Source organism: Anopheles bellator, chromosome 2 (assembly GCF_943735745.2).
Source record: "Anopheles bellator chromosome 2, idAnoBellAS_SP24_06.2, whole genome shotgun sequence".
NCBI classification, from domain to species: Eukaryota; Metazoa; Arthropoda; class Insecta; order Diptera; family Culicidae; genus Anopheles; species Anopheles bellator.
This window is the reverse complement of record NC_071286.1, coordinates 23,539,493-23,563,367: the sequence shown is the minus strand read 5'-3', so window position 1 is coordinate 23,563,367 and position 23,875 is coordinate 23,539,493. Positions and strand designations below refer to the sequence as shown.

At 46.5% G+C, this 23,875-nt stretch overlaps 1 protein-coding gene across 1 annotated transcript; it reads left to right on the top strand.

Moving 5' to 3' along the window:
- The first annotated feature begins 5,949 nt into the window (after positions 1 to 5,949).
- On the top strand, positions 5,950 to 6,918 carry LOC131207211 (chymotrypsin-2-like). Its single transcript, XM_058199823.1, has 3 exons — positions 5,950 to 6,007; positions 6,087 to 6,514; positions 6,616 to 6,918. Exons 1-3 carry the CDS (start codon positions 5,950 to 5,952, stop codon positions 6,916 to 6,918), a joined length of 789 nt encoding a protein of 262 aa, XP_058055806.1.
- The last annotated feature ends 16,957 nt before the right edge of the window (positions 6,919 to 23,875 follow it).

Sequence of the window (23,875 nt, the reverse complement as noted above, 5' to 3'; positions counted from 1 at the left end):
TCTCTCTTTGCTTCCATTTCTGTGACCTAATTGTGGATAAATAAATTAAGCTTCCGGTTTTATCGGTTTCTTACAATCGGGCAGCTAATCGAGAAGAACGGAGCACTCTATAATTATGCTTCGGTTTGACAGTTCCACAAGTCGCATTTGCATAACAAACTTCTATCCAACAATCTATAGCATTTAGCGTAATAAATTATTAACAACAATCTAATCCATTCTGCTCTGCGAAGAGGTTAGTACCAATGTGCAACCAAATGTGATTAATACAAGGCAACATTACTGCATAACTGGAGTCCATTGAAACAACGCGATAAGCACGTGACAAACCGTGACAAAATTTCAAGTTGCACTTCAAATTAGATTTTTTTATGCATCGATCGTGAACCGTCACCATTTAACGGCGTTAAATTAAATTTATGCAAATTAAATTTCGCTCACACATCGCCGACTTTTAATGCAATTTTGCGATCACCAAACTGCACCCGAGGGCAATGCCAAAACGGAGTCTAGTAATTCGATCGGCGACCGACAAATCAATTGGGTTTTTCGCGAACTAAATCGAACGCATGCTCATCGGCGCTCGGTATGTCGTGCTCTTGAAATAGTTGCCGGAAGTGTCGTGCCGTCTGCACTGCCAATTGGCACCATGATTGGCTGGCTGCAATGGCAAGCGGCACACTTTGCGAAAACAAAGAAATCGGATCATATGGTAGCGTGCGGCGCAAACATAATCATGCACCACTGAATGCATTATTCAGAGTTGACCAAACCCTAATTCGATTATTCGCCGTTGGTCTTCCATGTGGACTAGGTTTTTGAATCCTGAAGCTCGGCTAAGTCAGGATCGCCTCTGCCTGCCGGCTATGCAGTGGTCGGGATTCCGTGCGCAGCACACTAGAGACTGAACGCCTCGGTTGCCTAATGCAAGGCGACGTGCTCCTGTTCCTCCCGAAAGGCTCCATGTTAGAGTGATAACGAAGGTGTGATGATAACGGAAAGATACCACATTCGAGGACATCCTTCGAGGCAGGCGCATCGCAACGAGGGAATCGTTTTAAATAATTTAATTTCAAACACACCCGGGTTCGCTGGTCCGAGCCCGAGGGCCAGAGGATCCCGGTTTTCTGCCGACGCTTCTAATGTTTAAGCAAACATGGATAATGAATAAAAGGTCTGCTGTGTGTGGCGAAGTCCACCACACCCGGCAGAGTGTGAGTCCTGCGGCAGTGGTACGACATCGGAACAGTAATCCTGCTCGTTTCCAAATTTTTTTATCAATCAGCGATTTCTCTGGACGTGCCTGGCAGTTGCAGAACCCAATAAAACTTTTGTAATTAACAAATATGGAAAATCTTTTTGCCGTCCACATGTTTTTGTTTCATTCTAAACAATCAACCCCAACGCAGGAGGTGGAATATTTCGTATAAACATCTAGGTTCGTTTCTGGCACTCGTTCCCTAAACAAACCCAGTCCGAAAACTCCGTCGTTGGGCACTAGGTGACGCTACTTTAAATCGAGGGGAGAACATCGGCGAGTTCCAAAAGTTTTGTTGTTGTTTTTTTGTTTTCCATAATTAATAAGGTACCGAATGGAGGACAGCCTTCAAAATCACGATCTGGCCACTGTTATTGAATTATCAAAGCATATTAAGGCGGTTCCTCCACTGGCAGAGGTAGGCATCCCATAAAGGCTCGTAATTAATTGCAAATGCTTGCGGTTTATAGGGTGCCTTTGAGTCGATTTCAAGAATTTTGATCCCCTCCACGGTGGATAATCATTTTAAAGTTCCGTCCAAGGTGGAGTGCCAACGGCAGCCCATCTGGCATTGGGCCACGGGTTGCCGCCATCGGCCGGACAGGACCGGCAACAGGATCGATACCACTCTGTGGATACCACTGCGTGTGGATTAGGAAACCGGAACGAATCGAAGAAAAGAAAGCAAAACATTAATGGCACTTTGCCGAAACTTTGGTATCCATCATAACAATATCGATTGGTCATCGTCGCTTCCGGCGAGAACCGCCCGCCACATTGTCGTAAAAGGTCAAGGTGAACCAAGGCCTGGTGCCGAAAGTCTTGCCCTTGCCCTTGAGTGCCGGCTGCGTGGAGCGAGCGAAGAACCAACTTTCTTACACAACTCATCTGGAGTGGTGGAGATGCTTCAGCTATGAGTTGCCAAATTGGCTGGGTGATAGTTCAAAATCATGAAACCGGAATCATAAACAACAGTTATCTTGTTGGGCCTTTCGTCAGTCAGTGCGATCGGTTCAAGGCGAACGCTTTGGGTTACTGTTTATTTTGTTAGGAACCGAAACCATTATCATTTACACAATTCAATATTTGTTGAAAATGAAGAAAAGAGATAATGAAATTTTAGGTAAAGCTTTACTCTTCACACTGCTAGGATAACGACCAAACATAAGAAATAGATGATTTGGAAACTGTTAAGCGTTAGGTTGTATAGCAAAAATCATTAAACATTAATTTCCCGCAGGTCAAGCCACAGTATGACCATTTAAATGCTCTCGAGGCATTTTATCGGGGCCTAGTGTAAGCCAGCCAGCCTGCCATAAACTGGACACGAGACTACAGGCCGAAAACTGAGAAAAATCTGCTGCTTCAAAGCCAAAGAGACCCTTTCTCGCCATTAGGTTTCGCACATTGCGTCTTAGTGAATATGTTCACTCACTGTCCATTACGACGAGCCACCGGAAGGATGTAAAGCTCCGAGCGGCCATAATAAACTGATCTTGACTTAAATCGTTAAGAAAACTGCTTGATCGTACAGCTACGAAGGGGAGATAACTTTTCACCCCGGTACATGATTTCTTTCCGCCGGTCCCAAGATATCCCGGCCATTCGCAATCTGGAATTCAGGTTTTGTACTATGCTTTTCTTTACAACATTTCGATTACGCCTCTCGTAAAAGGCGCCCAAGCGGGCAGCTTTCAATTTTCCCGACCATTCATTTACCGGGACGAGGCCATAAAATACGGCCCTTTTTACTGCCTCCCGTAGAGACCTTAGGGGTAAGAGGCAACTCCCCTTGCATGAAACAATCATTTCTTTACGCACCCAGCCCGCGCATCCCACATACTGCGGGCTCTGATGTCATGCATTCGAACGATGATAATCATCACAAAGCAACATAAAACCGCCCCCGTTCCACATGTGTCTCGCGCAGCGGCAACGATAAATTTGGCCGCAAAAGGATCACACCGTGCCGCAGTGTGAAACGAAATGGCCCGAAATTTGTCTACAGGCACCGTTGATCCGTTTCACTGCACACCATTGGCCCCACCGAGCAGGGATCCGGAATAAGAAATGAAAAATGGACCACGGCACTGAGGAGCCCGCGGGAACAAATTTGATCGCGCCTTTAGTAATCCACTTCGTTCACCGCAACGTGCTTTAGGGAAATCAATCCCCACCGAGCCAGGGTATTTCGGATCCTTTCCGTCTGTGCTACGGCAAAATCACCGGCCAACGGGTCCAATAAGTCAACCGATCCCAGTGGCCAACCGAACCGGCTGTTATCACATCATGGGTTAAGGGTTATAAAACCGCTGATAATTACGGTGGCCACGCTCATCAGCTCGCGGCCGGCAGATCGCGGGCCCCTCATAAACTAAAGCATGGACTGCTGCGGCCAGGCATGCGGTCTTAAATGCAAACGACGGTGGCATTAAAATCGGTTAAGCGAAGCATAAAATGTTAACTTTGGAACGTGCAACCGAATTGCGTTCATAAATATTTATCATTCACTTAGGCGCGCGTGATGTGCGGTGATCCACCGCAACCTCCTGTCGTTAAACCCTCGATGGTTCCCGCACAAAAAACAGGCACAGGGGGCCAAAAAGCCCACAGCATAGCGGGACACAGTGTGACGTGTGTGTTTTAATGCCTACCGGGTGGTGGTGTACATGTTTCCTAGTTTGATGGCGGATATCGATTTATGATAACGCTGAGAGAAGCAAAAATAAAAATATTATCCTTGCTTCGGGGAAGTGTCAGAGTTGCAGTGGGTTGACCAGAGTGTTCACTCAGTGCGAATCAGTGTGGCGCAGTTTTGCAAATATGCTTATTCCAATTTCCTGTTTCTACCATTACAGATTTTACGCAACCAATCTACGAGCATATCGAAAACCCCCCGAATGGCGTACGGGACGGACCGCCGAGCAGGACGGAACGTTTGCATGAAAGTAAGCTTCGCATTACGTAGACTAAGCCAACTTATAGCAAAAACAGATGATTCTCGACGGTGATCTTACTCTCAACAGTTAATAAAAGTAACATCCTTACAGGACAATACCCTTTAAGCCATTCTTTAGACGAACGGCTCACTGATGGCGTAAACAATGCCGAGCAAGCAATTCTGGGAGTACGCAAAACATACATTATGATGCCGAGAGCAAGCCACGACCGCTAACTAATGGATGCACCAAGAATAGATTCATTAACCTATTCGCAAGAGCTTAGCTGCGAACGATGAATAATTAGTTAAACAGCGCAGCTAAAACACGAAGAAACCACCAGTCATGGTTCCAAGAAACGTGGGCATGGTTTGCAGCACAAAAAGTACGCCATAACCATCCGTTCGTTATCACGGTCTTAAATTAGTAAGATGACAACCCACACACCGTATCCGTTAACCGTTAACACCGTTAACATATACCCCAAGGGTGGCTCTCCGTTAATCCACACTCTTGACTGCGTCGCTGTTAATAAGATTGAACCGTTTGAAGCCTCTCGAAACGAAAATTGAAATACGGGTGCACGGATTATGTGACCACGACCGACGGTAATGAGTTTAAAATGAAGCATTTCGAGGACCTCAAAAATGGCAAACCACCAACATTTGGAAACAGCAACAGCCGTACGTGATTGTTTATTGCCATAAGCTTCGCATAAGCCCCGAATATTGATGAGCAAAGAAGTCCACCGGGTTGCTACTGAGCTACGGTACACTTTGCTTCAATTTTTCAGAAAACATTCCTCGTGCAGACGAGGGTACTCTCCTGGCGGTCCCTCGACTAGCGGTGGCGGTGCCAGTGCCCGAAAGGATTTCCTAGAAATATATCAGCATTATGACGGCTTATGCAAACATGGGTCGCCCCGCTGGGGAAATCTAACATGAAGGGTCCATGTTGATGCTGTGCGTCCCTTGCGTAACTAACCGGCACTGTAAGGCTCCGCCCGGCCCGGGCCTGCCATGGTGAAATGTTTTCACATTAAAATGTGGTAGCATCGGGTTTGTAATGTTATGAAACATAACGTAGCAGATGTAGATCATAGTGTTACAACCGACCCATAGGCTAGGGCAATCGAAACCAGATTGGCTTGGTCGTGTTGGGCGCAGTAATAAAACCATCAGAAGCCATGCAGGCATTGTTGATGTAGTTTAAATAAGAGCTGGCAAGATGTTTGCCGAGTAACACAGGAATCCGATTGCAGATCATCATGGATCAAAACTGTCATAGGTTATCATAAATATAACACACAACTCGGGGCACAAGTTCCACTTAGCGTGACGTGGAGATTACGAAAACGTCACTGTCGACTCACACTAGCTGGACGGTGCCATGAGTTGCTGCTTGACTTCCTAAACGGCGAAAGACGTTGGTAGGTCGTGAATGGCATCGATTGACTAATAAAATCGTCGCCAAAGGGCTGCTATTTGGTCGTCAATAAACCTACCGTCGCTACCGCTGCTATCAGTAACTTTATGAGATACTAATAAGGGTAGGTCAGCGACTTTGAGATTGAGCTCCAATCATCCCGTCAATCGACGGTGCAAGTGGAGAAACCCGTGTGTGTTACACATCGTCGGGCAATTAGCGGCCATAAATGCCGCTCTGTTCCGATATCTTGCCAGTGAGGTGGCATATAAAGTAGCGTGCCGTTCACAGGGCGCACCACTGATTCCGACGGTTCGGTTGTCGAAAATGGTGGCCAAAGTGTTGTTTGCCGTCGCACTGTGTCTATCGCTCGTGGCCGGAAGCCGTAAGTTGAACTGCTGATCCACGGTAGACCGTAAGGGTTAAGTCGCTGGTTTCCGCTTATCGCTGGTTTCCATCGCCAGATAGTTTGCCGCGTGCCGTAGGAAACGAATCGAAGGGAAACCGAATCGTCGGAGGGTACGATGCGAGCGCCGGCCAGTTCCCGCACCAGGTGAGCTTGCGGCGGCCACCAAACTTCCACTTCTGTGGCGGATCGATCATCGGGCCACGCTGGATCCTGTCGGCAACCCACTGCACCATCGGGATGTCACCGGCCAATCTGAACGTATACACCGGAAGCGTGTCGCTCTCGTCCGGTGGCGTCTACTATCCGACAATGCGCATCGTCAATCATCCACTGTACGATGCAGCCACCATCGAAAACGACATCAGTCTGATCCAGACGGTAGATCCGATCGTGTTCAATGCAAACACGCAATCGATCGGCCTCGGTTCGTCGTACATTCTGTCCGCAACGGGGGCCACCATTTCCGGCTGGGGTCGCTCCAACGTAAGGATGCTGTTCCTTAAAATTATAGGAAATTGTTATTTGCTTTCGTTTCTCATATTCGTTATCGGGTCTCCGGACTTGTCTTACCATTCTTGCGCTAGACGATGGACAACGAAGTGGCCCAGGTGTTGGACACCATGCAGTGGTTGACTGTGAATATTCTCACGATGGCACAGTGTTACGAGGAGCGCGAAGGATCGAACAACATCTTCGACAACGTAATGTGTGTGTCGAGTCCGGCAGGGCGGGGTGCCTGCTCTGGGGACTCTGGAGGGCCACTAACGTACGATGGTCAGGTGCACGGTATCGCGTCCTTCGTGCGAGTTCCTTGCGCAACTGCCGTCTCCGACGTGTACGAGCGGGTCTATTCGCATCGATCGTGGATCACGTCGGTCATCATGTAACTGTGACACTGTAACTTGGTTAAGTTTGGAGCAATAATTTAAAAGCCTTAGCCACCAGCCGAATTGCCTGGACTGCATGAGATTTTGAAAGAAATCTAACGTCACCATAATAAACATTCTACCTGACTGTTACACTTTGATGGGTTAGAAGAGTGATTGTAGAATGGAGAACTTCTTTGGTTCTATGAGGTCAGTCTTTGGCTCGTGTTTGGAACATTGTCAAAGCTCTTCAAACGAGGCTGTGTTTTTGCTAAGTATAAGTTTTTACGTTAAAATTTTCAACACTCCGTAGGATAATAAAGCTTTTGAGGATCCAATGTGTGCTACGGAAAGCGTTTTGTTACGTCATAACATTTCAATTGAATAAGGACACCAGTGGGCGTAGCCAACGAGGTTATCGGCGTTCTTTTCGACCCCATACATGCGCTCCACATGCTTGAAAGAAACACACTGATTGATATGGTCAACTATTTTCTTCACATTCCATTACAGTGACGTTCGTCCTCAAAATGCCCCCTAGCCCAGGCCGAAGGACCAGCTCATGGTTCAGAAGTGAATATCCTACGTATCAGAGCGGAAAGGGGCCTAGCCGAGGGAGGACATTCGAGGGACGATCCTTCAACCGGGCCCAAAACAAATCATCCCTCTTCGTAATTGACAAAGGAATACGGGACTACGGGACGGAGCGCTGAACACGCTTCGGAGAGTAGCTTGGCAAACAGTGCAAAGAGAAAAACGGAAGGTAAGACCTACACAACAAAATAGATGTTAAGGTAGCCCGCCCATCTTATCAACCTTCATCAAGTGAAGTTTAACGAACAGAAAGGATGGGCCCGCTTACATTGACTTTTAAAATATGCAGAAGGATTTACTGAAACAGGACAGAAAAAGGTAAAGTAAACACAACTCAAAAGGGGAGTTCAAACTCACTGGCGACAAACGCAGCTAGCGATGGCACCATCATTAAACACCATAAACCGATTAGAGGCCCACCTTCGATTGCCTTCTACACGACACGGCCCAACTAATGGGTCGATAATTATTCCCATCTGATCTCGATTTACAACGGAACGGGAGCAATCAGCGTGGAAAATCGCTTAAATGAGACACCTGTTGCTACTACTGCCGGAGCACAAACCATTACAATAATTGGCGTTTTGGCAATGGCGACAAAACAGTCCACTCCTCGCATTTGCGAATGTAACTGCCAACATCGTGTACGGCTCCAATTGTTTGGTGTTTGAATTGATGAAGGCTACCATCCACAATGGATTATATTTTAAAACGTAAAAGTGCACCGTAATACATTAACCAATTGATCATATTTTAAAAAAACTAACGACTTTTATGGCGATAACTAAGAAGGAAAAAACATATAATTCATTTCCCTGACCAGACGATTATCTTGGGAAACTCAGCCCATCTGCAGGCCATCGTCACCGTAATCCTGTCTTTTTCTGCCGTGATGATTTATGTGGCTGTCGTCGACTAGCCACAATCACAGGGGCGGCCATCCGTAGCAATTCGTTTAAGCTTTTGAAAAACGATTCCAACATTCAGGGGGCCGAGAAAGAAATATCATGCTTCCAATGTCGGAACAGAAGCCAACCATCATATCGGTCTCTCAGCAGCAGTTCGATTGTGCCATCATTGTCTCTAGTTCTCTGCAAATCAATGCGGCTCATTGTGGCCCACCGGCCCTAAAAAAATCATTGAATGCCGAAAGACCCAATGGGGATACCAAAAACACGTCCACATGTCCCTAGAAGGAGTGCATTTGATAGCAGGATTGATGATAAGGACATGGAATAATGAACGTTGAAAGGTCCAGGAAAAAAAACAGGTTCCCTTTTTCCCTATAGTACCTTATACTTACTTGTTTTTTTTCATCTCTTCAACAATCTTTTACGCTGTCTCTCGGGAGCTGCACGTGAGATTGATTGATTTCCGTGCCGGCGTTGACTCGTGCAGATAAAAACTGTGTAAAACGACAATCGACGACGACCGATAAAAAGCCAATCGATGTCCGGGGAACTAGGAAAAGCGGTCCATACACACGAAAGCAAACGAAAAAGTACAAAAAATGGATCACTAATGGCTTTACAACGGAAACTTTGCGCAAAATACCTTCACCGGAGTGGATGAGCGATAGTGAAAACTTCGATTAGAACCAAGAAGGATAGCAAGTTTGCAGAAGGAGCTTAGCATCTCAAAGGCAGTGATTCCGGGAAAATTGATGCTCAAGGTCAGTACGCTGGCAGTGGAGGAAATAGGACTGCAAACGCTGGGTACTGGCGTATACAGGTCGCCGGGTCGAAGAGAGAATGGCAGGATGGCGGAACCATCAGCCCATGCACCAAGAACGTTCCCCATGGATCGATCCGAATCCACTTCCACAATTTTTTTCGTAACAGTGGTGCCCTGAGCTGTACCACCCTTTTTGCCCTGTAGCAGTAAGCAATGCATTCGACGAGTGATCGCGCTTCCTGTTTGCGGTGCAGCCATCGTCTTTGGAAAAACAATCTCCGTTGACAGCCAATTCAAATGGTTGGTATGTGAGAGCAAAAAGGAAAACTCACTTCACCACTATAAACACACCGCAAAAGCTCATCCGCTGCCGGATATGCGAAAACGATGAGCGGAAATTGTTTACAGCACATGTTCGCACACGCAGGCGACTCTTGACCTTGGAAGAAAAAACCCATTCGGAACACAGGAAGGAACGTAAGGATTATACTTCAGAGTTTTTGGGTCGGAAGTTGAAAATTTTCCACCCAAAGGGCAAAATTAGAAAAACGATGCTTTAAGCTACTGTCGGGGGAATTGTCGATTCCGACCCGGTACGGTTATATCGATCGGGTGTACCGTTTCGGCCCTATTGACTGACGACTCGACACTCTGGCTGGGGTCGGAATTGTCATAGAGTTCGAGGTCGAGGTTAGATTATGGTCTCCATATGGCCGGCAGTAAATACCGTGGAAGATGGTTATTGCTCCCTAATCGCTAGCCATTACGATTAGGAGGGTTCGTTAATCATAGTCGATAGCATGAATTGGTTCAAACGCATGGAAGATTACTACTCAAGGCACGTGACCAAAAATAATATAGATTTTTCTTTCCTAAAAAATCATGCGGTGAATTTTGATTAGTCTGCCAAAAGCACTAGGACATACTGGAGAGTTTCTAGAGTTAAAATAGTACAGGTGAACTGAGCACATGAAGTGCGCCTAAATGTAGGCAATTTGTGTGAAGAATAGACCAAAATTATGCACAAATGTTTCGAACATGTTTTCGAACTCATTTGACGTTACACATCGGAAATTCTATACGATAAAAAGCAAAATAGATAGGAAAAAGTAATTAAACAGTGCAGGATACGCAACATCTATCTTTGTCATAACACTTAGGAACACTTTGAAGAAAACATAGCAAGGCAAAACTGAGACGCCGAGGCGTCCGTCATCATCAAGTGAATAGGGTTCATTAACACATTGCACAGACTTCAAGCATGCCGACGGCCGCTTACAAGAAACGCAATAAAGGTGCAGTGAATCACAGCAGTCAACAACGCGCCTAATTAACTAGTCCATTAGAATTAGCCAAGCGAAAGGGCCATCCACTGCCACCGCCGTCATGGGCAAACAAATCTGGTGCTGGCAAGGCTAGCGTTTGCAGTAATTGCAGTTTGTTTGACTTCTGCTACTCCTGCAACGGAATGAAACCATCCGCGGGCAACTGCTTGAACACGCAGTTTTCGGCAGCATGTTCGGAGACCGAAACCGGTAATCGAATTGGCACCGCAGCCTGCCGGCCCGATGGAATGCCCTCTTTGAAGTCTCGAGCATACCGAAACGTGAACAAGGATGGGACTTACGCTGGACAGTGGCATCGCCATTTCGTGATCACCTTTTACGATGCAATCGATTTCCACTTCATGTCCGCGTTGGTGTCGTGATGCGTTTTGGACCGCGCGCCTGAATGTGTGCACGCACTGATGGAGCACGCACCCATATTGGTTTCGCTAACGGAGCCATATTGGCTTTTAAATTGTGAGGTTTTCTGGTTTCTGGCTTTACCGTGGGTTATCGGGTGATGTGAACAGTTCGTGAGACCAATGACTGCAATGATCTGATCGGATTGTAGCGATAGAAGTTGTTTAAGATTCTGTTGGCCCATTTGCATAAAACTTACGTACGGAACGTTTAAATAATAACCAAATAGTATAAGTATGAAAATACCAATTATCGACGTAGAAAAGACATCAGTTTATATTCAATCACCGTGTACAACCTTAGCACCATCATTGAAAAACCAAAAGTTCTTCCGAACAAATATTGGTCAAAAACGAGTACACGAGGCGTAGAATTCTGGGAATGTGAAGATACCGTTTTAAAATTCACAGAACATGAAGCACACTCTTGTGCTGGGCGAGGCATTACTTCGTTACACAAACTTTGATGAGCTCAGGAAACTTTCGTCGCGTCGCGCAACGCAATTCCCGGAGCTCGCTAAATAGTAATGGCGGCAGCGCCGAAGACGAGAGCCACCAATCTGTGGAATGGAATGTTATTCGCCCAAAAAGGGAACACGAAGCTACTCGGAGAAGATTCGAATATGTTGTAAGAGAATATTTTCATCGCACTTTCAGCGAAAGTTTCCCCCACAAATCTTCTCGAGTCGGGACACCACTAGCCGTGTGGAGATAGAGTATCTGATCTACGCAGATACTGCTGGATGGCGAGATTTTGATTTTGAAGCACTCAAATTAGGGCTTTCCTCAACAGATCGAGCGAACTACCAAACTAACTATCCAACTAGTGGTCACAGTCTCTGTTCAACACTGCACGCCATCGTTTGCACAGTATCTTCTGGCAAGTGAAGAAAGTGGGCACATGATGGTTCTATTGAAGCTATCAAATATCGTATTACAATTTCAGTTCGAAGCAACAAACTGTTGAAGGAACTAGTGTTCCGAAAGTAATACATTACCATAGAGAACCGAGCTAATTGCCCCGAGTGAGAGCGGTTCGCAAGTCGGAAAATCTCTACACAGACGGGGCCGCGAAACCTCACCCTCATAAATCAGCTCATTACGAACGCTGACACACGAACACGTCACACATAATTTAAATAAATGAAGACAAATGATGGCGTCTTCGAAGCGCCAGCTCGCGGCTAGGCATGCTGCCGCCTGAATCTGGCCAATCATTTGTTCAGCAAATATAATCCATCAAGCGGCTCCAGTGGCGCCCAAAGATTGAAGAAAGCGACCGGAGATAGGGGTTATTGCAGAAAGTGAGATTATGCAAATTAGCAGCCTCATGCTTTGGCGTTCCTTTTTGCATCCTGAAAGCATGTCTCGCTCCTAATGAAAGATCATAAAGCCGCGCGCCAGTGCTTAATGCTTTCGGAGGACAGCTCCAAGAATCAATACAATACATCCAACTGCACCAGCGCATCCCATGATGTCACAAGAACCCCATCACCATGGAACGGCGGGTTGCGAGTGTAAATTGACGCACTTCGCGCGTCGGAGAGAGCATAATGGCGCAACCGATCCGTTCGTTGTATAAATAACGAGCGGTACCATGTGCGAAGTACGAAGAGGAAGAAACCCTTCGCCGTTTGCTCATAATCATAATCCTTACCGGTGTCCCGATTTAAGTCATTCCCTTCGCCAGGACCTCATCTTCCGGTAGCGATTGGTTTTTTTTATTGGTTGATACCACACTCTCGAGATTAGTCCAACGGTGTCGACGTTGTCGGAGGCGAGCCGGAGCCTGTCATCAATAAATCGAACAGCGAACAGCAATCAAATATTAATGGGATTACACGGCCGTCGCCGCTTCTGCCGGGGGACGGTAGGCCGTACGATGGTAGACGATAAAATAATTTCATCATTTATTATTTATCGCACAGACGGCCGAACTTTCCTCTTGTACGAACGTGCCACGACTGTTTAACCGTACCGAGAACCGATAAGAATGGGTGAAGAGAGAATAAAAACCCAGCCGAAGCAATAGGAAGCCATTTCCTCGCTGAAGAAGCCAGCCTTTGACGAGGCGACCTACGGAACGCGAAGGCCATGATCTACGTTCTCCTGTACGCCGGCAGGCTCGCGTGTAGATAAAGTGATAAGTTCTCATAAGATTAGGCGAGCAATTGCTGCGCGCATCGCGTTAAAATGCCACCGCGCCAGGGATGTGTAATTTTCCGTGCGAAATGAGTTACTTCCTGGGTCGGCGAGTACCTTCATTCGCTCCGGACGATGGCAACGGAAACAAGACAACGGAATTACGACATGGTTTTTCATAGTGAAAATTTAAAGGAGAAAAGAAGAAAAGAAAGAAAGGAGAAAAGAACTGATAAACATTGCATGAGCCTTTCAAGTTATTTGAAATATTTCATGATATTACGCTAACGACGGGGCGACCTCAAGGCCTGCGTTTTTACAACAAAGGGTCGCTAGTCGCTACACTACGCAACATGTCCAATTACATTAAAAACTAATATTGTAAAACAACATCGTTTGTTTTATAACAATTTAAAAATTTAAAGCATGTCTACTTATTCGAAAATGTTCGCACCTTCCTCGGATTACATATGCACCGATCGTTCCTCGATCGATTGGCGTTAATGGCATCGTTGAAGAGAAGCGAAACCCGTTAGCATTTTCATCCAATTAGTTGGGAAAGAAAAACGACACCAAAACGGAATTGAACTCGGGATGCGCTCGAACATCAATCAATTTCAGATTTCATTTTCGTTATTGCACGCCATGATCTGGGTGAACGCAGTAAAGGCACTAACTTTTCCGAAGCACCCAGGTCCAGGTCGTCCATCAATTGTCGGGATGGGCGATCCAACGAATTATCATAGAATTTCCATAAACGATCATCGCCCAAAAAAGAAACTGGAGAATTCCAGCCAGAATTTTCAGCGACGAACCGGTCAAGTGTTTCATCCGCAAGTTTCGCTCAGTAATCGAATTTCCGGTGAGCGTCGGGGTAGCCAAAGTCCGTCCGAGTAGCACCTCACGTTGGACGTTATCGAAAAGAATCCTTCGTCACTCCCACTCATCGCATGACTGGCTCCATGACCAAACATTTCCCGGCACAGTTTAAACTTTTTTTATTTGCTAAAGACCCTTCAATCTCTGGATGCGGCACTTCACCTCAACAGCAGTAGCAGGGCAAAAAAAACCCAGGAAACCATTTTTCAACTGACAACGGCACGATCCGATTGAAGTGAGATTTATCTAGGGCGTCCATCCACCTACAGCCGTGTCTGAGTGGATGAACTTTTCCAATCCCAACCGAGCCGAGTGAGTATGTGAGTTGAAATATTGACTAGAAGGTGGTTTTGCGAACCCAATCAATCAACGGATGGTCTTCTGGTAGTGCACCGTTGGCACGTGTTGACACCGATGGACGGTTCATCGTCGTAGCCTTTGGGACAGCAGTTCAAGCCAGCTTCATTGCCGGGTTTCACGATACAGCCCAGAGCAAGTTCGCCCCTAAACCGGATCTGGCAATTTGAAAAGCACCTGTTCCGGTTTCCGTGGCCTGCCAGGTAACCTCAAGCATTTCCACGTTGATGTTGGGTGTGTCTTTGTGAGCGACTAGCAGGTCACATCACCTCACAAACAAACAGATCCTGAACCTATGTTGTGAGGAAAACGGACACTACCCGAGACCTTACATCGTTGAGGATCTTCTTGACTCACATACGTTTTCGTTTGGACCAGCATCACTGTAAGGCTAAACCTCATTCGAACAATAAGGTCCGGACTTTCGTCACATTTAATTACACCCGGGGGACGTTGTCGTTGGCACGGCCACCAATGTACGTCAAGTCTCCGGTCCAATCACAACCGAATCCCTACGAAGGCTCGCCTGATCTCGCCCCTGACTGAGTTACAACGGCGCTCCCTAAATCCGCAGCCAATAAGAGCTATCCGGTTACGCTGGGCTGATGGAATTTCAACCTTCGTTGAGCTGCATCTGCTGGTGCAACTTTGTGACACGACCACGGACTAATGCAAGAACAACCTCATCTCCAGGGCAGGGCATCGGAGTCTCCCCAGTCACCGGCCCGTTACTCTATTTTACGGTCATCTCACATTACCACTTAGGAGCGCCCCAGCAGTGGCGTCCGGCGGTCAGTGTAGTTTATGGTACGTCGTCTCATACACTTTGCCCCCGAAAGGTGCGCCCCGCTCGCCGTTGCGGACCAGGGAACTGGAACCATAATCACGGCACGTTCCGACAATACGCCGTCAGCCGCAGCAGCATCATGTTTGACAGAAGGTTACCGAGAGAAGATTGTAAGTTTTATCGTCCAATCCACGGCCACCGACGGTTCGCTCCCTGGCCGAGCTGTCAATTTATGGCAAGATATACAGCAGTGGCGAAGAAAGTTTCCCGGCCAGTGGCAGTAAAATCTCCAAAGCAAACGATTACACCGTTCGTCGGCCAAGGGTCACTTTGCGTTGTCAAGCGGGTCGTCTCCGAGGGCAACAAAATCTGCATTGCCAGCCCCTCCTGTTGTGTTTGCGCCGTCGGTTTTGAGTGAAGAAGTGCTGCAGAGGTCAATTAACCAACCAGATTATTCGTGGAGGCTGTTGGAGAGCGCACCACTGCTGATTGTTGCAAATCACCCTGTTTGTGGCCATAAATTTATGGTGTCAACTATTAACCAATGGGTTGATCTGTTTTGTGAATACATTAACTCCCAAATGTAAAGTTTGACGAGGGATTTGTGAAGTCAAAGTCAGTTTTGGTGGCGTAAAATTATACCTTTTACTGGGGAACTCTCAAGTTGTGTATACCTATTATCGAAACGTCATAAGACATAAAACAGTAATCGAGAGTACTAAAGCTGCTTGATGGGATGACATTTTACGATCAAATCTCGCTCGAAGTTGTGCAATTTCAATGGAGCGCATTAACGTGTGTTACTGTTTTTACAGAGATTTAAGACCATTTTCACCACCCAACATGGTTACAAGCTGCGAAATGTACAAATGCTTAAAGCAGTAAAATGCAGATTTGTCCAATAGATGGCGCATAAAAAAATGGGCATTTATGATGTGCCATCAATGCGCTACTTACACAATGCAAAGAGCAACATAAGGAGCAACATAAAAAGAGAGTTGTTTGGACACCGTGTCATTATTAGGGGAAAAAGTGGATTTACTTCGAGAGCGCAAAAAATGGTAAAACCGTAGGTCTTAGTCGTAGGTACTGGATCTACCATCCACCCGATCGCAAGATCAAATTCCAATGTAAAATCTATTTATGAGCTACCAGAGGAAAAGGATAATTCTAATCGCTATAAACAATAACTTAACATTTGTTTCAATTTCAACAAATTTTAATTGTAAATATAGGGCGGTCAGTTCTTCCGTGATTGTTCTTCTTTGCGAACTTTAATTTGTGCTTGATCACCTGTCAATAGAGAAGAGTAATCATTTTAAAGTATTGCTTTGTATCGAAAGTAGCCCCCGCTTCTTGGCCGACATTGTTTGGCACTAGATCTCCTTCAAATGGTTTCCCTCAAGTTACTCAACTCACAGAAGAACTGAAGAGCGTAACTTCGAAAGCACCGGGTCCGTTCTGTTCCGTCTTGCAACGGTGTCTATTCGCTAATGTAATTACAAAACTGGCCGACCTACGTGTCATGCAATCAGAATAAAAAACGGCAAATTCATGTTCAGTTCGGTTGGCCCGTTCCTCTGAAGGCTGCTCCTCTAATGTTGTGACTCACAGCGTGTTAGTTCCCGAACCCGAGACCCCTCTTCCCAGGAAGCCAACTGCTGCCCATTAATTTCACATTTCACGTCCCGAGCTCTATTTTGCTTGAAAGGGAGAGATAGAGAGAGAGAGAGGGGAGAGATAGAGACCGAAAACGACACGCGTATCTGACAGCTAAATCGGTCTGACAGAGAACGTACGGGGCAGTGTTGGTCCCCCGATGGGACACTGTCAAGGAATCTGTAGTGAATCTGGCTTCGTACGACGGCAGACTACTAGAAGCTACTAGCGTACCATAGGGCTGCGTCGCGAAGGCTTTCCGGAAATGACCTATATAGAAGCGAGTGCACGTTCGGTGGCAACCCGATTACAGAACCCCTGATGCAGTGGCCTCAGGGAGGGTTCTACCGTCCCAAGTGGGCCACATAAATCGTTGCTTACCGGAGCTTAGCGTAGGCACCATTGACGTTCACTCCAAGCGGTCTATAGCCATCACCGGTTCGCTTCGCCGCCCTCGTACGCGGTGCAGTGACGCTGCGTGTACTTTACACCTTGGACGACTTAATTAAATATTCGGATCCTGTCCGTTTTCGTCTCTTACGGCAAGTACTATGGCATGCAAACGCTGTACGTGAGAAAAAGTTTGCCTGCTTGGAGAAGCCCATCATCGGTGCTGCTCCATGCTAGCTCGCTCGGAATGCGCGCTACATTTTTTGTCCTGCCCGCCCTGGTTCTACGACACGCTCATGCGAGTGCCAGTCAGCTGGAAGATAAGAATCGTTTATCCTTGAACACGTACGACCGTCGAGGATGTTAAGCTTGGCGTTTCGGCTTGTGCTCGTCCGTCGGTTGTCAGAAAAGGATAAAAATGCTATGACAATGAATATTTATTAATTGATATCCGTCTTCTGCGCAATACAGCGTTGCCTTACATGGCAGCCTGCCTTTAGCGTTTGCGGATTATGTGACAACCATCGTTGCTAACTCAGCGCTTTCATGAGTTAGATTAGCGTTGTCACTTCTAATTGATCAACTCTCACAATTGCACATAAATTATGCTTTTTCGATACAAATCTCCTTAAAAATCGGATTCTAAAAGAGTTTACTTAAACGAGTCACAGAATGTTCAAAACGATTTTATTATTTCTTTTCTCTTTTACTCTAATTTCTATTATTGATCGATCTATCTGTCTTTTATCATATGATTGCTTATACATTGGATGTAAATTTTATATTAAAAGATATTTCAAAAACTAAAAATGTATTATTTGTGCGAGAATAAACCGATGAAACTGTATGGAAGCAGCGTTCGTTTGAGATATAGAACATCCCGATCCCATCGTAGTCATATTAAGTTTCACTAAAACCCCGCTCAGCGGCCCGGGCTTAGTTTCCGTATGCCCGTTTCACCCGCCCGCGGTGGTCGCACAAGTAACGAGAAAAAATCTCGGGGAAAAATGTGATGATTCGATAATTTCAAACCCCAGCGCACTTGTGTTCGCAGCACTTTTCGGTGCACAATATAATTTTGGCATCCCAAAAAATAGAAAAGAAAAAAAATCAACCAACGACGGGGCCATTTCGGGGAGCCATTCCGTGCTGCATGGCACAAGCTGGAGTGTTGTAAATTATGCATGCAATAACGAAACTCATCTCTAACGCCCTACACGAAGCCACGGTTACATATTCATGATCGTTTACACGGTCGATGGTGCGAGGCCGGTGTCGGGAACCTAATAATGTATGTAAAGTGAAGCCCCCCTGGCTTCGTCGGTCACAGCGACGATATTATGGCGTTGCCGCTGGCGAGAATTTCATCCATCATTTGTCGGCCTGGAGGCGGCCTCCGCCTGTGCTGGCAGGTTTAAAAATCAATCTGTAAATCAAAGCGCTTAATCCGCACGACTGTTTGCGGTGCGGATGACGCGAGCCACTACATTCGATCACCCGGCGACATTGGTAGGCAGTTTGTGGTACATTGTGGCGCAAAAGCCAGTCTCGTGTGAATGGAAATTGCAAATTGCTATCTGAAAATGGGTCATAAAAATAGGGAGGTGCATCGGCAAACAATCCTGTGAACATCGGATGCAGTCACGTAAGCAGCATTGCTGTTAACTTTCGCTGTTTACACAGCAGTGCGGCCTCGGAAGCGGATGAGTGGGCTTTCCTAAGCCCACCAACGGGACGCAACCTTCGGCGGGCTTTGCGTGCATCGAGATGCGGTAGCGATGGGAGGACGCGTTTGGGGGACGCACCGGACAAGACACGAAACCAATCACATTCCCAGCACGCCAGTCGTCATCTGACAAGTTCCCACCAGCTCCGCATCGCTGGTTGCCGTCAGTTTGTTAATTGCATTTTCCACTGATTGACCTCCGCCGATAGCGTAAAACGGGGCCACTGGGAACTGTCCATAACCTAGGCAAATAAGTATTATGCAAAGTCGTTACTTTTCTAAGCTCCCGGTGCGCCGCACTTTGCTACATAATGTAGGCGGCCCTAAGAAACAACGAAACAGAACTGAAAAAAAGAAAAACTATTCAAATTGCACACTTTGCATTCTTTCGACTTGAAAACTTCGATGCACGAGCTGCACCTTGAAGGATCCGCGCGCGGTGGTCCGGGGGACGCCCCCTTCGACGGTCGTAAGTAATTTTAACCTCTTTTTCCGGGCCACTGCAAACAACGATATGACTTCTGGCCCAGTGACACCGACTTCCGCTGCCCGGCTTTGGCCTTTGCGTGTTCGGACGATGTTTGCGCAAAGTTTGCTATGCCTCGCGGTGGCAGCTTTGCCGAACAATTTGCTCGTCGTCCCTGCCGTCCCAACCATCGGTCCGTATCGCGATGTAACGTGGCCAACCGAGGGTCTACTAGGTCGGGGTCCGTAAACAAGGTGTGTGTGCGGTTCTGTGCAATTTCGTGCATAATGCAGTGTGGCGCGCTATGTTTGTCCATTTGCGTTCACCTCCCGGAAACCGGAAGCCGATGATGAAGGAGCAACTCCTATAGCCGCCGCTGTGTGCGGGGTTTTGTTTGATCAAACATCGTATCGCTGAACCGGCGAGCGAATGGCCGAAAGCTGTGATTGATGGAAACACTGTGACGTTCGGCAAAAGTTTTGCCCAACCACCGCCGGGAAACGCAGCTGCACAACTGGGTCATCGATATGCTACTCGGAGGACACATCAGTCAAACGCCGGAGCCGGACGGGAAGAAAGTTCTCGTCCTGATTTTCCAGGTTCCAGGTTTCTTGAAGGTTCATTTACTTAAAAGGTTGAAGGTTGGACGAAAAGCACACTTTGGCACACTGCGCGTTGATTGAAAAATATATCAAATGAAAAGGTGCGATGCGGAAATAGTCGTACTCTAGGAAGAACGGAACGTTTCAGAGGATATGATAAACACACAGAAGCCAAAGCCCAAAAGATATTCGAGGCAATTCAGAGGCAACATACGCTCCCATATGACACAACCTACGATTAAATCAAACAAACCGGATCAGGAGACATCAAGGAGATTCGTATATAACGGAGATTCATCGCAAAACGGAGAGTCATCAAATATAATTTAAATGCACCAAAACCCCGAACGGAGAAGATAGCATGCTGTTTGACGAAATCGATCCGTCGCGGAACTAAGTCACGTCTAAGAAAGAAGGCCACTGAAATGAACGACGGATGGAAATGGGAATATCGGTAGCAAAAACACTCGGAGTTCATGAAACTTGTTTCTGCGCAACCCTCGGAATTGACATTTTCGCTATGAATATGAAACGGTGAATAACTGTGGACTGTTGAGACGCACGTTGAAACGTAAAGGTCTTCTGAATTCAAGGTTCATCCTCGCAGTTCAACTACGGCCACGTTGTGGTAAACTTCAAAGACTCAGTATCGAGTCCGTTGAGATGTATTTTTAATTTCAGTCGTTCTGTCCAACCTTTATAGTCACAGTTTACGTAAATAAAAATATTGTATCATGTCAACAGTATCATTTATCAGCACGTTAGACTTCAGACAGCCTTTAGAACCAGAAACATGGTAAACCAGATCACACCAATACGGACAACAACAAACTTAAGTAAAACTAAATAAGCAACTTGCAGATCAACTTATTGATTCTGCTTTCTGAGCTCCCTTCTTATGATTTCTTACAACGATTGGATTACCAATTGCAGCTTTCTGAAACATCTACACATTTTTGGAGCAAAATTCGAATCGCATTAATTCAAAACATTAAATAAGCTCAGGTTTGCTACTTAATCCTTGTATTAATATCAGATTGACAACACATTTCAACCCATGCAAACAAATCTACAAATCTGTGTATATATAAAAATGGATGTTTGTCTGTCTGTCTGTACCGCTTTTTCTCAAAAACTACTGACCCAATCCGCTTGAAATTTTGCACAGCGTAGTTTTGTGACCCCGGATTGTGAATAGGAAAGTTTGACCCTCCCACACCTCCGGGAAGGGGGGGCTACCATACAAAATCTAAGCTCATTTCAGTTAAACTCAGACAGTTTTCAAGCAATTTGAGCCAAATTCAGCTGGTGCGAGTTTTGACATGTATCCAACGGGAAGCGGGAAGGGAAGCCGATCGTGTGCGTCACCGGGAATCCCGATTGTCTGAAAAGGATGAATAACGGAAAATGAAAAGGGAAGCCGATCGTCCGAAACGGAGGAATAACCGGGGGCGGGAAGGAAAGCAGATCGGACGTCATCTGGAAGTCCAATCCTCTGAAACGCCGGATAGTCGAGAAATGAGAATGAATGGGGCGTGGCGAAGCTCGCCGGGACCTGCTAGTTTGAAATAAAATCATGTAAAATGATTAAACAACAATTTAACCAGATTGGGTTATGGGTGGTATTAAAATGTGCTATTAAGCATATTATGCAATCTACAAAGCAACTACTGTCGTCGCCACCGCCGCTAGCGCGGTAAAACTTCACCCAGAAATGGAAAACTTTTCCACGATTTCACTGGGGCTGCTGGGCAGCTTGTCCACAGCGGTCCTCAAAAACATCGCATGACCTTTGCATGAAAAGGGACAAGCAAAGTAAAGATGTAAAAATTTTGTGGGAAAAAAACAATGCCAAACCATTACGTGGATCAGTGAAGGCCAGCTCAAGGGGACACAATCCGTTGCAGTGCGGCGAAAGTTGGCTCCTCCGTGAAGCAGCGCGCTTCGAAGAATTTTAATTATTTTAGTTGCCATCCTTCGGCAGCGTGCACCAGAGTGACCAGAGTGTCCAGCGAGCACCGGGATCGCCGAGAACACAAGGATTAGTCACGGTGCAGCGGGTTGAATATAAAAGAGATCACGCCGACTACCCAACGAGGGCAGGAAGACAGAGAGCGAGAAAAAACGGCCAAACAACTACTTCGCCATGAAAACATTTATCCACGAAATGTTCCCCGGCCACGGAATGGAAGGTCCCGCGGACCGTCAACATGGCCGTAAAAACCGGGCTTCGTTCCGTTTAAAAACTTCATCATCCGCGATGTGTGTGTTTTGGTGATTGCGCACAACTCACACAACTCGCCGGGCCGTATCATCTGCTGCACGGGTTCAGTTCGGAGAAGATGAAAAATTTTTACACATTCAATCCTCGTCGTTCATGTGTCGAAAAAAAGGGACAGACGGGGCGGCGGCATCGGTGCAGCAGATTGTTAAGTTGTCCTCATTTAGCGACGCCAAAATCCGGTGTACAAATGAAGAAACGCGCCGAATGGTGTGCCGAAACGGGGTAGCTTTTATAACTCGGTCTTAAAAATTCGGCACTCACGCAGCCGTCACTGACTCGGACACGACTTAATCTTTGAACCTCTTTCACTGACCACCGTCCCGTCGTTCCGCGTGTTTACTTTGGCACGCCAGCACTTCTACGGCGCTGGGGCCACTTGTTTTATGCTCCGGCCATAACATGCTCTTTACTGTCACTGCTAAACGAGATGCTCGACCGGTCCGGTTGTAGTTGGCCGACGATTGCACCGAGCCGCGCGATATTTACACGAACCAGAAGCTGTGTGTGGGGCAAACTAGTTAATTAATTTGTGGCACACTTCCTGGCGCCCGGTTTTATGCGAATTTTATTTAATTTTGGCTTCAAAAGTTGGTTTGTTGCGACTTCCATAGCTATGGCGGATGTTTAAAAGATTCACACTCCGAACATTGCAGCCTCGAGTAGAAAAAAAACATAATTGCAGGGTACCCAATCTGCCTGTTGTTAAGTATTCAACGCTTAACATTCTATATTGCCTTACTCCAAAAATTGCCCAGTACGACATGTGGCCCAAGGTTCGCTCGTAAACGGCACGCGGGAAAACATGTTACAATCTGTGAAACAATTCACAACACTCAGCTTAACAGGTACCGGCATCTGAACAATCGGTTTAATCCACGAACACCGAATTCATCAATTGTTGGGTCTTTGAAAGGCGAAATGAAATTACCTGCTAACGATCGATCTGTGCAAAACCCACGTTGGCCGATAAACAGAAGCGGATGTTAATGCGGTAATTGCAGCTGGGAGTGCATTTCGCTGCATCACTGCACGTGCTGCACGGAATTCACCGGCCGTTACAGGGGATTACGGTAAGCACCTGGATTAAGCACCGTCCGCGTTCCGAGGAGATGTTCTCGAGAGCGTGCAGCTCATTTCAACGGACTATCGGGAATCATCGGCGCCTTACATACGGAGCGTGTTGAATGCCGAAGTGCTCTTTTTACAATGTGCTCAGGTAGGAATAAAAGTGAGCACAGATATGTGCCGCCTATTTGATCCCAAACACTACGTACCTAAAATGTTAGTGTTTAGCTTTAATGTATTACAATTGTAGGTGTTTCAAAATGATTTTCCAAACTAATAGGCTTTTTAAATTATAAAGCACATCAAATGCCGTCTCTCAGCTCATGTCCGTATCGTGTTCATTCAACTATACACTGGTCTCATATTTTCGTTGCTGCATACGTAATCGTGGTTCAAGTAGATGGCGAGTTATGGGGCATCTGCACGGCATTCATCCGCGGCCATCGAAAAGGGATAAAAACCCCGGGGAAAAACTGTACTAAAGTAAAGTCGAGTTCCATTAAAAGCGTTTCGAAAGTCCTGCCCCAGCGGAAATCCACTTACCTCTCTCCCTCTCTCTCTCCCTCTCTCTCTCCCTCTCTCTCTCCCTCTCTCTCTCCCTCACTCTCT